A 12,565-nucleotide genomic window follows, 5' to 3' on the forward strand; every position below is an offset into this window, starting at 1 on the left:
AGCGGAGCATCCATAAGTAAGCAAATGGTTTCACCAGGAATAAAATACAAACAGCGGCAACAAACATAACACGTGGACTACGCATGGTCTGAAAAAAGAATCTAAAATTTACTTGACGTTTCGCATGCTACAGCACGCATCTTCAGAAGTGACGGTTACAAAAAGCGAAAGATTTTAAAACTTAAAAATACAAAGCGAGGTACTGGTAACGAGCTAAATGATAAATAAACAACAGTGATAACAATAGGTGAGAGCTAATAAAGCCGCAGCTTTTCACTGCCCACGTTGCCATTGAGGGTGGGTTTTAAGTCCCGTATTAACAATGTTTCTTTTATTTTACACTGTAAGTCACATCGTCCACTGGCTAAGACCTGGAAATTGTCCCATTTGATGTTGTGTCCAGTGGAGGTTGCGTGATCAGCAACGTCAGAAGTGTGACCCACTTGAGTGAGGGCTTTAAAGTGCTCAACCTTTCTGTCTTGCAGTCGTCGTTTTGTTTTGCCAATATAGAAAGCGTCACAGTCCCAGCAACTGGCTTTGTAGGCAACCTTCGATTTTTGCGAGCGATTGAAACGATCTTTGTAAGGGAAAAAGGACTTAATCCGGCAAGTGTTCTGAAAAATCAACCTAAGATTCACGAAACCATAAAATTTATTAACACAGGATTTAAGACGGCGTTTAAAAGCTTCGGTTTGGAAACCCAGATAAGGTAACACAAGGAAAACATCTTTCTTGGGAACCGTGGTAACAGTTTCGGAAGGACTGTTCCTATGTTTATTTAAGACATCATTAACTTTATAGGAAATTATGCCATTCGGGTATCCATTTTGAAGCAATGTCTTCCTGAGATCAGAGATAGCAGCCTGTAAAGAAGAGGATGTCGAACAGATGCGAAAACAGCGATACTTCCTTGGCGTGAAAGAATCCCACTTGGTGTACAGACCTGTGAAAGTCGTTTTGTGGTGTACTGCTGTTGATGAGAACATCTAAGAATGGGATCCCTTGGTTTTCTTCGAGTTCCATAGTGAATTTGATGTTGGGATGCCTGTTCTTTAGGTAATGTAGAAATCTTGAAGCTTTCTCCTTACTGTCAAACAGGTAGAAAGTGTCATCTACGTATCTAAGCCAAATGGATGGACAGGTCACTGCATTATTTACCCATTGTTCCTCAAAACTGATGGCACATAAAAATGTTAGCTAAAAACCTGACAGGACCCAAGTTTTAAAATCTTTCGCTTTTTGTAACCGTCACTTCTGAAGATGCGTGCTGTAGCATGCGAAACGTCAAGTAAATTTTAGATTCTTTTTTCAGACCATGCGTAGTCCATGTGTTATGTTTGTTGCCGCTGTTTGTATTTTATTTCTGGTGAAATTGAACCGGCCAAGAAGCAAGAGCGTTTATCAAGCAAACGGTTATCCATCAAAGCGAGAAATTTTGGGGGTCGCCGCCACCCCCGTACGTACACACGGATTAAGCCTGGGGACGAGGAGGTTTCCCGCCCGTGGCTAAAGAAAAGGAGGGCAAATTACAAACAGCAAATAAAGCTCGCAGGGCAAGGCACGACGTTATCGGTATCTTCACAATTGTTCTTTGTAAAAGAAGTTTTTGTAAATCAACAAATTTTGGCCTTTTAAAACGTTATTTAGATATTTCTATTGCAGTTAAATTGTATGAAAATGCTTAAAAATCTTACCTTCAAAGGGAGATTAGCTGGGGAATTTTCTAATTTGAAAGCAACGTTTTGGATTTTTGGGAGCAACTTTCGAGAAACGTTTGGATTTTAGAGCACTTTTTTAGCAAGTTTTTGGCATTCCAGTGAGCAACTTTCCAGCATTTTACGAGTACAATCGGGGGAAAGGCCTAGGCTGAAAAGGGCTTCTATGGTATTGGTTTGCCATTCTTTGAAAAGAATTTATTCCGTTCCAACGTTACAATCACTGGCCGAAGTGAGCCTATTCCGGACTAGAGTTCAATATATTCACGATTGCAACAGGAACGCAACAAAAAAATTTACACGAAGCGAGAGTAATTTTGCATAAGATCACGTGACTCGAAATGTCATGTTATAGAGGGTGTCCCTTTTTTTTTTTTTTTTTTGGGTGGTGGTGGGGGTTTGGGGGGGGGGGGGGGGGGCTGGGGCACCCCAAAAAAAAAATTTGGGGGGGGGGGGGGGGGGGGGAAAAAAAAAAAATTATAAAATGGGGGGCCCGGTCACCTGGGTCCCTCCCCTAGATCCGCCACTGCAATTTCAACCAGGAGCCCATTTTCAACCCATTAGAGACACAACATGAATTTCTGTCAAGGTTTGTCATCAGTATGGAATTTTTTTGGATTGATTCGTCTCCGGCTCGTAAATAGGATCGTAGCTGAATCCTAATTTGCAGACACCTCACTGTTACGTACAGTGATGGATACCGGCCATTCTTGTCCCAAGAGCCGTCTGTCCCTCTTTGCTGACGGCATCTTTGCACGAGAAGAAGGGGTAACTCTGGTGACACATGATTTAACTGGCTAGATTTTAATAACGACAATGATGATGATGATGACGGCGACGACGATGATGATATTTTATAAATGGCGCTTTACAAAAGACAAAATTATAAAAATATGTAAAAACTAGCTAATTGGCGCATACTAACTTCTGAGTTTCCTTATGGTTGATTCGTTGTGCAATTATTTCTTATTTGTTATACAAAGAAAAGATACAAAAAATTAAAAACTTCGTCTTAAAATTTATTATCGATAAATCAAATCAACCGTTAAAACAATCTTTAGCCTGCGAATACAGCCGCTTCTCATTCGCTCCCGCTACTACGTGCGAAACGCGAAAAGAATCGCAGACGTCTCTCTTTGCGTTTCGCACCCCCGGGGGGTATGGTTTTCAAGTAGTTTAGTCTGGGATAGGGTATAGAACAGAGAGTTTTGGTCTAGAATAGGGTATCATTTGCCGAGAACTGGTCAGTGGTGTGAAGAATTAAGTCCAGAATAGGAAAGAAACTCGGAAGAGAAAGAGGCTTCCCTAGACGTGAATAAAATCATTTCACACTTATAATGATGCAGTTCTAAAAAGAAGCAAGTCTGGGATAGGGTAGGGATTTTCGGTATCTAGTCTAGTATGGGGTTGCAAAACCAGCTGAAGATGGTCTGGTATAGGGTAAGGGTTTCAGAGTCCCAGCGGCACACCCCCCACCCAAAAATATACAGGGTTTCGCACGAAGTAGCGGGAGCGAATGAGAGGCGGCTGTATTCGCAGGCTAAATAATCTTATAACAAAGGAATTTTAAAATAATTGAGTTGTTAAAATCTAGTCAATCGCATCATGTATATATCACAAGAGCCGTCGGCTCGAGCTCAGAGTGACAGGTACAGACGGCTCTTGTAACTTCGTTGTTGGAAAAAAGTTGCTTTCCAACCATCTCCACGTATTCGCGCAGCCGGGATGGCCCTGGGGACGAGGTTGCGCATTGGGAACGAGAGAGCCTGGGAACCAAAATAAAGAAACATGGCGGCCCAGCAAGCAACTTTCGTTCGCTCAGAGTTTTGATAAATTATAAAATCAATTGTGTCTGTTTGCAGTGCAGTCTAACAGGGAAGTTATAATATGTGCTGACAGTAAGTTTTCACTTGACAGTTGGCTTTTGAAGCAATCCTACCAAGTACTACCACAGGGCACAGACGAGTCAAGTTTGTCCGCAATTCAAAATCTCTACCGTGCAAAACGACCTTCAAAAGCTTTTCAAAGCGATCGTGTGAGCCGTACGTGATCCCTAAACGCCGTCATGCGATACTTGTTTGCAGATCGTCTGGTGATATCTTATTCTGACAATGGTCGCCTGGGGCGAAAAAAATCGTCGCCCGAAGTGCGATGATTTTTTTTTTTCGGAAAGCGAAGCTTTCCGACGAGGCACGAAGTGCCGAGAAGAAAAAGAGACAAGCTGCTCTTTTTCTCACTGCTGGTTTCTCTGGTAACGCCCACAAACATTGATGTCAGCGGATGCCGCATTAGAGTATGAATACGACACCAGACAAGACGATCGCATGCCCCTAGTACACTATTTGTATTGGGTTCTGGTTGATTACAATGCATTAATTTACTGGTTACAACGTCATAACTATTCCAGTAGTTACTGGGTTACAACGTGAGGAACGGGTGTCGCATGACGGCGTTGTATCACGTAGGGATCACGTACGGCTCACACGATCGCTTTGAAAAGCTTTTGAAGGTCGTTTTGCACGGTAGAGATTTCGACTTGCGGACTTTACTCCTCTGTGCCCTGTGGTACAGTTGGCGTTTTACCCCCTATCAGCGCGTCACAGCTAAGGTGATAATCACATGACTTTGCGCAAGATTACACTTTCCTCATCGAAGAAGTTCAGTTGAGGAAATTTCAAGTCCATGCGGAGCGAACAGAAATGGCTGTAACAATTTTGATCTTTGCCATTGTAACCTTAGCTTCCCTTCTCACACTTGGATTCGTGGTGTTTAGCTTGTACGTTTTCTATCAACATTGGCGTTACCGACACATTCCCGGCCCAGCGAGGGATGGCTTCTTCACTGGCAATATTCCTTCCATCCGAAAGGAGAAAAAGCGTGTTCCAGGCAGTGGCATGATGGTTATTTGGAAAAAATGGTATCAGGAGTACGGCTCGGTCTACGTTACGTGGATTTATCATGTACCAGTTGTAGTTCTATCAGATCCAGACACTGCTAAAAAAGCCCTGGTCACTTTAAATTTACCAAAATCGTATCGCGTTTATTCCCTTGTTAGTTACGTGTTCGGTCAGCGTGGCGCCGGACAGGGGGTTTTAACGGAAATCGATCATGAAATTTGGCGTCGAAAGCGAGCCATGTTGAACCCAGCATTTCACAGGAAGTATTTGATGAACTTGATGGATTCCTTTAATTCAGTTGGTGATGAGTTCCTGGAAAAACTTGGTCAGTTAGCTGATGGAAGAACCCCAGTGAGAATGGCTGATGAATTTGCAAGAGTCACCCTTGATATTATTGGCAAGGTACAGTAGTAACTGTTTACAAACAGCATCTTTAGCCGCAGTATCCAAGCACAAATAATAATTTTGACACTTTGCCGCCAAGGATGGGATATGTTGTGTTTATACAATATAGCGGAGACAATCATCAGGGTGGTAAAGGGGTAATGCGTGACGCGTGATTTGGGCCAAAATTAGCGTGTGACATAAAATTTAGCCGTGATCCCAGTGAATCGCCAACCTAGTGGGATGCATGATCTGCTTATTTTGAAGACTGTGATTCGTGATTCCGGCCAAACATGTTCATGTAAACCAAAGATAAATAACATACTCATAAATCAAAAGTGACAAATGACATGATTCATGAGGCCAAAGACTTATTTTGTGTTGTGGACACATTTTATTGGCTCGATTTATATGTTTTTTAAGGGTAAATTCCAGGCAAATGAACTAATAAGTTCAAGCTTGTTTTCTGCGATAATGTATGATAAATACGTGATTCGTGAAATGGTCTAAAAAATTTGGCAATGGGTGTTTCCTGATTTGAAGGAAAATAGACTAGTTATTAGGACCACCAATTAACCACCCTGAATCATATGCAATTTCAGGTAAAACAGACTTTCATATGTTTTCACTTGGTTACAAACAGGTCACAGGTCAGGTTGTTGTTGTCGAGATGCTTTAACGTCATTGGTCTGTTTCCAAAAAATATAGCTGTCCATTGTTCACAGTTAACGTTTTGATTGCTAAACTTTGTCTCAAGTGGCCTGGTTTGAGTAGCTCCCGGGGGGGGGGGGGGGGGTACTCCATATAACAGCCTATACGGGGAACCTCCGCACAAAAGGGGTACCTTTTTCAGGCTTCAGGTATATAAAAGGGTAGCGATTTCACAAGTTTAGGTATATGAAAGGGTATAAAAATCCGTCATTTAGGTTTTTTAAAAGGCCTGTAATTAAAATATTTCGAACAGACGCACTTTATGGCTGTATTATTTTAATTTATTAAGCGCTACATAAAAATGACAAGAAAACGTCCTGTTCTAAGGCTATGTCATGTCTTTTAGGTATATGAAAGGGGTACCTTTTTTCAGTTAAAGGTATACGAAAGGGGTACAACTTCTGTCAAAATGGTATATAAAAGGGTAAGGGGTAAGAGCTTGGGGCGGAGCCTCCCCGTATAAAACTTTTTGAGTACCCCCCCCCCCCCCCGGGGAGTAGCTGCACCGAGTCTTTTGCCCAAGAACACAATGCAGTGACCTTGGCCAGGGCTTTCACCCAGACCACTAGATTATATTATTTAGGCCATCACACCTCCCAGATTGGGTATATAGTTTTTTAATATATATTTTCTCATTTCAGGTTGGCTACAGCATCGATCTTGGCACCATAGCAAATCCAGACTCGGAATTCCCAAGTGCAGTCTCAAAAATGCTTCAAGGAGTCCAAGCAAGTTTTCAAAATCCATTCTGGATGTTCAATGTTACCATGTTTCCATTTCAAAATTCGGTCATCAAAGCCTTAAAGTTTCTCCGAAGCTTTGCTAGAAAAGTAATTGAAGAGCGATGCTTGGCATTAAAGAATGGAGAAGATACTCCCAAGGATGTTTTAGAAAACATTCTAAATGAAGCAAAGGAAAATCCTGACCTTGACATGGATGACTTGGTGGATAACTTCCTGACAATTTTTGTAGCAGGTACCATAATGATTCGATTAAGTATTCTTGGGGTGCTTATTTTATTTTGGGAGCTCAACAGTGAGTGCTTATTTGAGGTGATGCTAATCGGGGTGGTGCGCTGTTTTCTTCCCTGTGGAGGAGAAAAGGGGGTCTGAACCTCCCACCTCCAGTGCCTGTTACTTCAGCTTCCCTCATATTTTACTCCCACCTCCCACCCCTTTTCACAGCTGTTCTCTCCTCTTTGTCCCATATCTACTGTGAAATATAATGAAATGTTTTGAAATTTTTTTGTTTTCTCTTGGTTCCCACCCTCTCTTCTCCCGCTTCCCTCCCCTTTTCTCCCAGGCTCCTGTCCCCCTCCACTTTCCTGAAACAGATAAACATTTTTAATTCGCCGGTACCCATTATACACCTGGGTGGAGAGAGGCACTGTGAGAGTTAAGTGTCTTGTCCAAGAACACAACACAATAAACCCAGCCAGGCTCAAACCCAGACCGCTCAACCAGGGTGCAAACCATAAGGCCACCACACTTCCCTTTAAAAATTGAACTCAATCAATAGTTGAGTAGTATCATTTGAAGACCCCTTTTTGCATTATTTTCTAATGTAGGTCTCTTCACCTACATAATGGCTCTAATTCTTCAAATCTTTCAGTCTAGTCTAATTATTGCATACTATGCTTGTGCAGGACAAGAGACCACGTCAAACCAGCTGTCATTTACTCTGTATGAAATTCTGAGACATCCCGAGATTAAAGAAAGGTAAAAATTGTATATACCGGTAGATTAAATAATTATTAAGTTACTATCAATTTGCTAGCAGGGGAGTAGAAGATCTAGCTATTCCTATTTCAAATGCCCAATATTTTTTCAACCCTCCATGTATGTTTATTATCCTGTGTACAGCCATTCCCTCTCCTCGAAAGAATGGATTCTTTTTTAGGAAAGAGGGGGGGAGACAGGCTAATGTTTCTAAAACAAATTTTTATTTCCCCGGGAGGTTTGAGAAATCCGGATTTTAATGTACAATCTCATACTCAACCGTGAAGGAGGTTTGGATACCTAGTCTTAATTAGCATAGATTTTTACGATTTCATTTCTCTGTATACTCTGTAGGTTTTGTTTCGATTGAGAAGATATATTAAACACTCGAGGCAGTGTTTCATTGGCTGTCCAAACACCTTGTATTTTGTCACAAATACTCTGCTGCCAACACGTTTTCAACTGTCTTCTTGGTGTTTGGATATCCTGATTAAACATTGTCTCTTGTGTTTGATATATTAGGTGGAATTCCGATCTCTTGAACCCTTGTTTGTTTCGTTTTTAAACTCCCATTAACTTGAACCAAAAGTGATTTCCTCAGTGGAAAATTTCAATTTTACCCCCGACTTCTCAAATCAATTTTCGTTCCCCTTAGAGGTTCAGGAAATCAACATTCCAGCGTATTTAATTTTTCGATTTTCCTATTTTTCACCGAGTTTTTAATCTCTGCCCCCAAAAGTTCGGTAGCTTGTGATTCTGATCCTGTAAAATTGCAAAAGTCCCGTTAGGGTTAAAAGAAAATAATCCCATTTTGATCCCGGATTTCCATGTGACCCGTGGTCCCATCCCTGGGATTCTTGACCCTAGGGCTTTGATCTTATCCCACCTAATAGATCCCTAAACTATTTCCTTACGACCCTGATTATTTTTCACTGATGTCGTTTTCCACCAGGATCCTGGAAGAGATAGAAGAAGTCCTTGGCTGTCGTAATAACGTGGAGTATGAAGATCTTGGCAAACTTCAGTACCTTGACCAGACGTTGAAAGAGGGTCTCAGAATTCACCCCCCAATTGGCTCCACCCAACGTGTGGTACAAAATGAAGAAAATTTCGGAGGCTACAAAATCCCGGCGAAAACTTGCGTAACTGTGTCTTGTTTTACGATTCACAAATCTGCTGAATTCTGGGAGAACCCTGATGTGTTTGATCCAGATCGATTTTCTCCTGGCCAAAAAGAGAATATCTCACAATCCAAGTATTTTCCGTTTTCACTTGGCCCCAGGACGTGCATAGGAAAGACATTAGCTCAGTTTGAGGCCAAAGTTTTGATGGCAAGAGTCCTTCGGCAGTTCAAGTTTGAATTACTTCCTGGACAAACTGCCCAAGTAGAGGAAGCTTTAACGTTAAGGCCTCGAGATGGAGTTATATGCACTATATTTCGTAGAAAGTAACAGAAAGAAGTTTAACAAGGCAAATATTTCGGACGCATTCTTTAATTACAGGAAGAAATATTAAGGTCCTAAAACAAAAATAAAATTATACTTTGTAATCCATTTAAATAGTTATAGTTTAAACTCTCCTGCCGTATGAAAATAAGGAAAAATATGAACACTTCTCAAATTTTCGAGGGCGCCTAGGACATTCCTCGGTGGTAACAGGAGTTTATTTCTAAAAACGTTCGATGATAGATCGATGACTTTATTTATACACGGTAATAACTCTCGGTTTCATGCAGAATATTTATACCTATTCAATCTGAAATAAATAAATGAATGATATAGGCGCTTATATAGCGCATTTACAAAGCTCAGTGCGCTTCACAAATAGTTATGGGATGAGACCGGACAACAGCATATCAGGCGCCCTGGGCAGCCGCTATCCGTCCATGTATAATTATGATCTCACCCCACCACCCAACCCAGAGATACATGTGGAAGGACAGACCACAACACCGGGAACTTCGTGCCCTACTCTTTACGATTAAGTGTGTGGGTTCTTTAACGTCCCCTGCTGATCATAACACTGAAGATGCAGGAGACGGGGCCTACGGTTTATCGTCTTTATCCGAGAAATGTAGAACGTTCAACCCTTTGCAGATGTCATTACAAAGGCAGCACCTTCTCCTCAGTTATTTTAAGACCCTGAGTGTTGGTCCGGTCTGGAAGTCGAACCCGAGACCTCCCGCACGACAGTCCGGCGCTCTATCAACTGAGCTAACCGGTTGTCAGTTGAAATAAAAAAAAATAATACGTTTTTTGTCAACTGCGCGGGGAAAACGATCAAACCATACAAAGATTTCCAGGTGCACGGATCCCTTAGATAAAGGATTATACTTTGTTGTCGAAAAGGACGAGAGCGGAGGGAGACTGGGTGATACTCGAAGCACTTGAGGGGGCTACTTGAGGATGAGGATTCCTCTATTGTCTTTCACCGATCAACAGCTGAGAAGCTGAGTTTTCTTTTGTTTTGTTGTTTTTGTTTTTTTTTTCTGCCCGGAGTCTCAAAGCCAAGTGGGAATTTAATAGCCATTATATTGGCCCTTTTGGCTTTGAGCCACACCTCGAACACGCTTGATTGCTTTTATATTCAGAACTGCGCAGATTGTAAATCTTGTCCAGCAAGTTTTTCACAAGCAGTCTCGATTCCATACAAATATCGAAGCAACAGTGAAGCTAGAATGTGGTTGACACTGCTCTTGTCGTTTCCCGTTTTCATCGGATTAGTTGTGCTTCTAATTAGAGTGTATTTCTATCTTCGCTCATTCGATGCGAAGGATCACAGCACAACATCTGAAAAGCTCTCACGGCGACTTGGATTCTTTGAAAGATTTTTCTTAACAAGCGCTCAAGTGAACAACACTGGTTACATAAACACGGCGCTGTTCCTAGAGTCTCGAGTGAAGCTTGACCCATTCCATGTAAAGAAAGCGTTGGTTATGTTGTTAAAGCGATTTCCATTATTACGAATGCGAATCGTCACAGACAGATTCAACCAGCCATGTTTTGAAGCGATGAAAAACCCTCAGAGCGGTTACGACTTCCGAATTCTGGAGGATGTCGAAGCAGAAGAATGGCTACATGTTTTTGAGAAGCAAATTAATGGGCCACCACTTGACACCGATCAAGGACCTCTGTGGCGGGTCACGCTGCTTAGAGAAACAAAGGCAACATTTGACCACAAAGAAAGCCTCTACAAAAATACGCTACTGTTCACGTTTCATCATGTAATAAGTGACGCTCTTTCTATTTTTGAACTTAAAAAGAAACTAGTGGAAATTTTAGGCTTACTTTATAACAGCGAGCCCATTGAACTGAAAAGCCTACCGTTTCGACCTTCGCTCGAAAGCGTCATGCAACATTTAATAGGCAGTCCGAGCCTCTTCGAAAAGCTATCGATTGCTGCCCTTTTCGCCTTTCGCAAACTACGAGTTACTTTTTGCAAACCACAGCCCGAAAATCTGTACTTATCGACGTTTCCTCCGCAGAATAGTCATTCTGTTCCTCTGAAAACGTATGTTGTACCTCGAAGGATGACAAAGAAAGAAACAATGGCTTTAATAAGAACCAGCAAAGCAAACAAATGTACTGTTCACGGCGCTGTAACTGCCGCAACTCACTTAGCGATGTCGCAGTTACTTTTAAAGGAAAGGAACGACGTTTTCAAGAGCCCTCTGTTGATTGACAGTACTTATACCGTAAATGTGCGGAAAGAATGTCGACCAAGGATCGAAAGCCAAGAATTCGGCTTATACGTAACTTTCGATTCACTTCAAATTATGGTTGATTCTTCTAGCTTAACAAAGGAGAGTTTCTGGGACTTTGCACGGTCATGTACAAGCGAAGTACACAGTCGAGCCCGCAATTTAGGAAGCCACCGAAATGTTCTAAAACTTTTTCAGTGTGTTAATACAGAAACATTTTGTGCTCTGTCCCGCTACGATACCGACCACGGACTTTACAAAGCAGTATTCAACTTAACCAATCTTGGCTCTCTGTCTATTGATCAAGAAGGAAGATCTCCCTACAAATTCGCCGGTTCCCATCTCGCCGTACAGTGCGCAAAGATTAACTACGTCATCGGGCACAATATATTTTACCGTAAATGACCAACTGTATTGGACTGGGGAGTATTCACCTGAAATCACAACCAGATCCCAGGCAGAAGATTTCGTTGATTTGTCTCTCCGTATTTTGGCGGACGTTTGCGCCTCATAAGTTCGATTTTGGGGCGGGTCACAGGCCGGCGCGGATCTCGAATTAAATGGTGACCGATTTCCTAAAGGAATGCCGAAGGCGCGTGCTCCCCCGGGAAATTTGTTTTGGATTTTAACTTCCTAAAGTCCCCTTTCCTGGGTTTTTAGTCATTCAGACAGGATATTGGCCAGTTCTGTTCTCCTCGGTGAAGCCTTGCAAATCGGCGGATTATTTCATCAAGGTCAATTTCCATGTTGTAACGGATATGGAGCAAGGCGAGTCCTGTCAATCATGTGATCGCGTTTTCCAGCTGAAATTTTTATAGCATGTCTAATACTCAGGTCAAACACCGGAAGAAAGACAGTTTCTATGCATCACGCGTTATTATGTTACTATATAGTCTGAAATTCAGCCGTCCTCTCGACCCATCCCCCCAGAGAGCGCCCGCGCCCCTTCGTTGGGGGGATGGGTCGAGAGGACGGCTGAATTTCAGACTAGTTACTATATTACTAATAAAAACACATTAACTGCCGCGTAGAAAGTTTTTGTTTATTTTCTAACAGGGTACAATAATAAGCACCTAGTCGTTATATCCTTTATATGCCATTTTTTGACAGAATAGGTAACCCTCTGATAAACCTTCAATAGAATGGTACCCTGTTCATATACCTAAAGTAGATATACTACATTCCTTTTCTAACCATTGGATTGAGTAACCTCTTGACATGCTTCGTCGAATTAGCCGTAAGATGTGTCTGCTCAAGAGATATTGGAAGTGGCCTTTAAAATACCTAATTGACAGCCTTCCGATCCCTATCCTTTTGTATACCTACAGCCTTAAAGTTTGTAAATAAGATAATAAAAATCATATCAATTACTCCGGATATCAATTACAGACTACAATATGTTTGGGTAACACAGTTTATTGACAGGAGAACGAGACGCTA

At 41.8% G+C, this 12,565-nt stretch overlaps 2 protein-coding genes across 2 annotated transcripts; both read left to right on the plus strand.

Annotated features, from left to right (window-relative positions):
* The first annotated feature begins 4,026 nt into the window (after nucleotides 1-4,026).
* On the plus strand, nucleotides 4,027-8,978 carry LOC144665257 (cholesterol 24-hydroxylase-like). Its single transcript, XM_078526467.1, has 4 exons — nucleotides 4,027-5,014; nucleotides 6,349-6,682; nucleotides 7,353-7,425; nucleotides 8,378-8,978. The coding sequence occupies exons 1-4, from the start codon at nucleotides 4,415-4,417 to the stop codon at nucleotides 8,874-8,876; spliced, it is 1,506 nt and encodes a 501-aa protein (XP_078382593.1). The 5' UTR covers nucleotides 4,027-4,414; the 3' UTR covers nucleotides 8,877-8,978.
* Nucleotides 8,979-10,390: 1,412 nt separating this feature from the next.
* On the plus strand, nucleotides 10,391-11,530 carry LOC144665289 (uncharacterized). The gene has a single exon (XM_078526510.1). The coding sequence runs from the start codon at nucleotides 10,391-10,393 to the stop codon at nucleotides 11,528-11,530; it is 1,140 nt and encodes a 379-aa protein (XP_078382636.1).
* The last annotated feature ends 1,035 nt before the right edge of the window (nucleotides 11,531-12,565 follow it).

Source organism: Oculina patagonica, chromosome 9 (assembly GCF_052425735.1).
Source record: "Oculina patagonica isolate OP01 chromosome 9, crgOcupat, whole genome shotgun sequence".
Classification (NCBI taxonomy): Eukaryota; Metazoa; Cnidaria; class Anthozoa; order Scleractinia; family Oculinidae; genus Oculina; species Oculina patagonica.

What these genes read in the sequence shown, in the direction of transcription:
- LOC144665289 (XM_078526510.1), top strand. Translation starts at nt 10,391, where the DNA reads ATGCGAATCGTCACAGACAGATTCAACCAGCCATGTTTTGAAGCGATG.
- LOC144665257 (XM_078526467.1), top strand. Translation starts at nt 4,415, where the DNA reads ATGGCTGTAACAATTTTGATCTTTGCCATTGTAACCTTAGCTTCCCTT. An exon ending in CCTGACAATTTTTGTAGCAG is followed by an intron (nt 6,683 to 7,352) that starts GTACCATAATGA and finishes ATGCTTGTGCAG; the next exon opens with GACAAGAGACCACGTCAAAC. An exon ending in CATCCCGAGATTAAAGAAAG is followed by an intron (nt 7,426 to 8,377) that starts GTAAAAATTGTA and finishes GTTTTCCACCAG; the next exon opens with GATCCTGGAAGAGATAGAAG.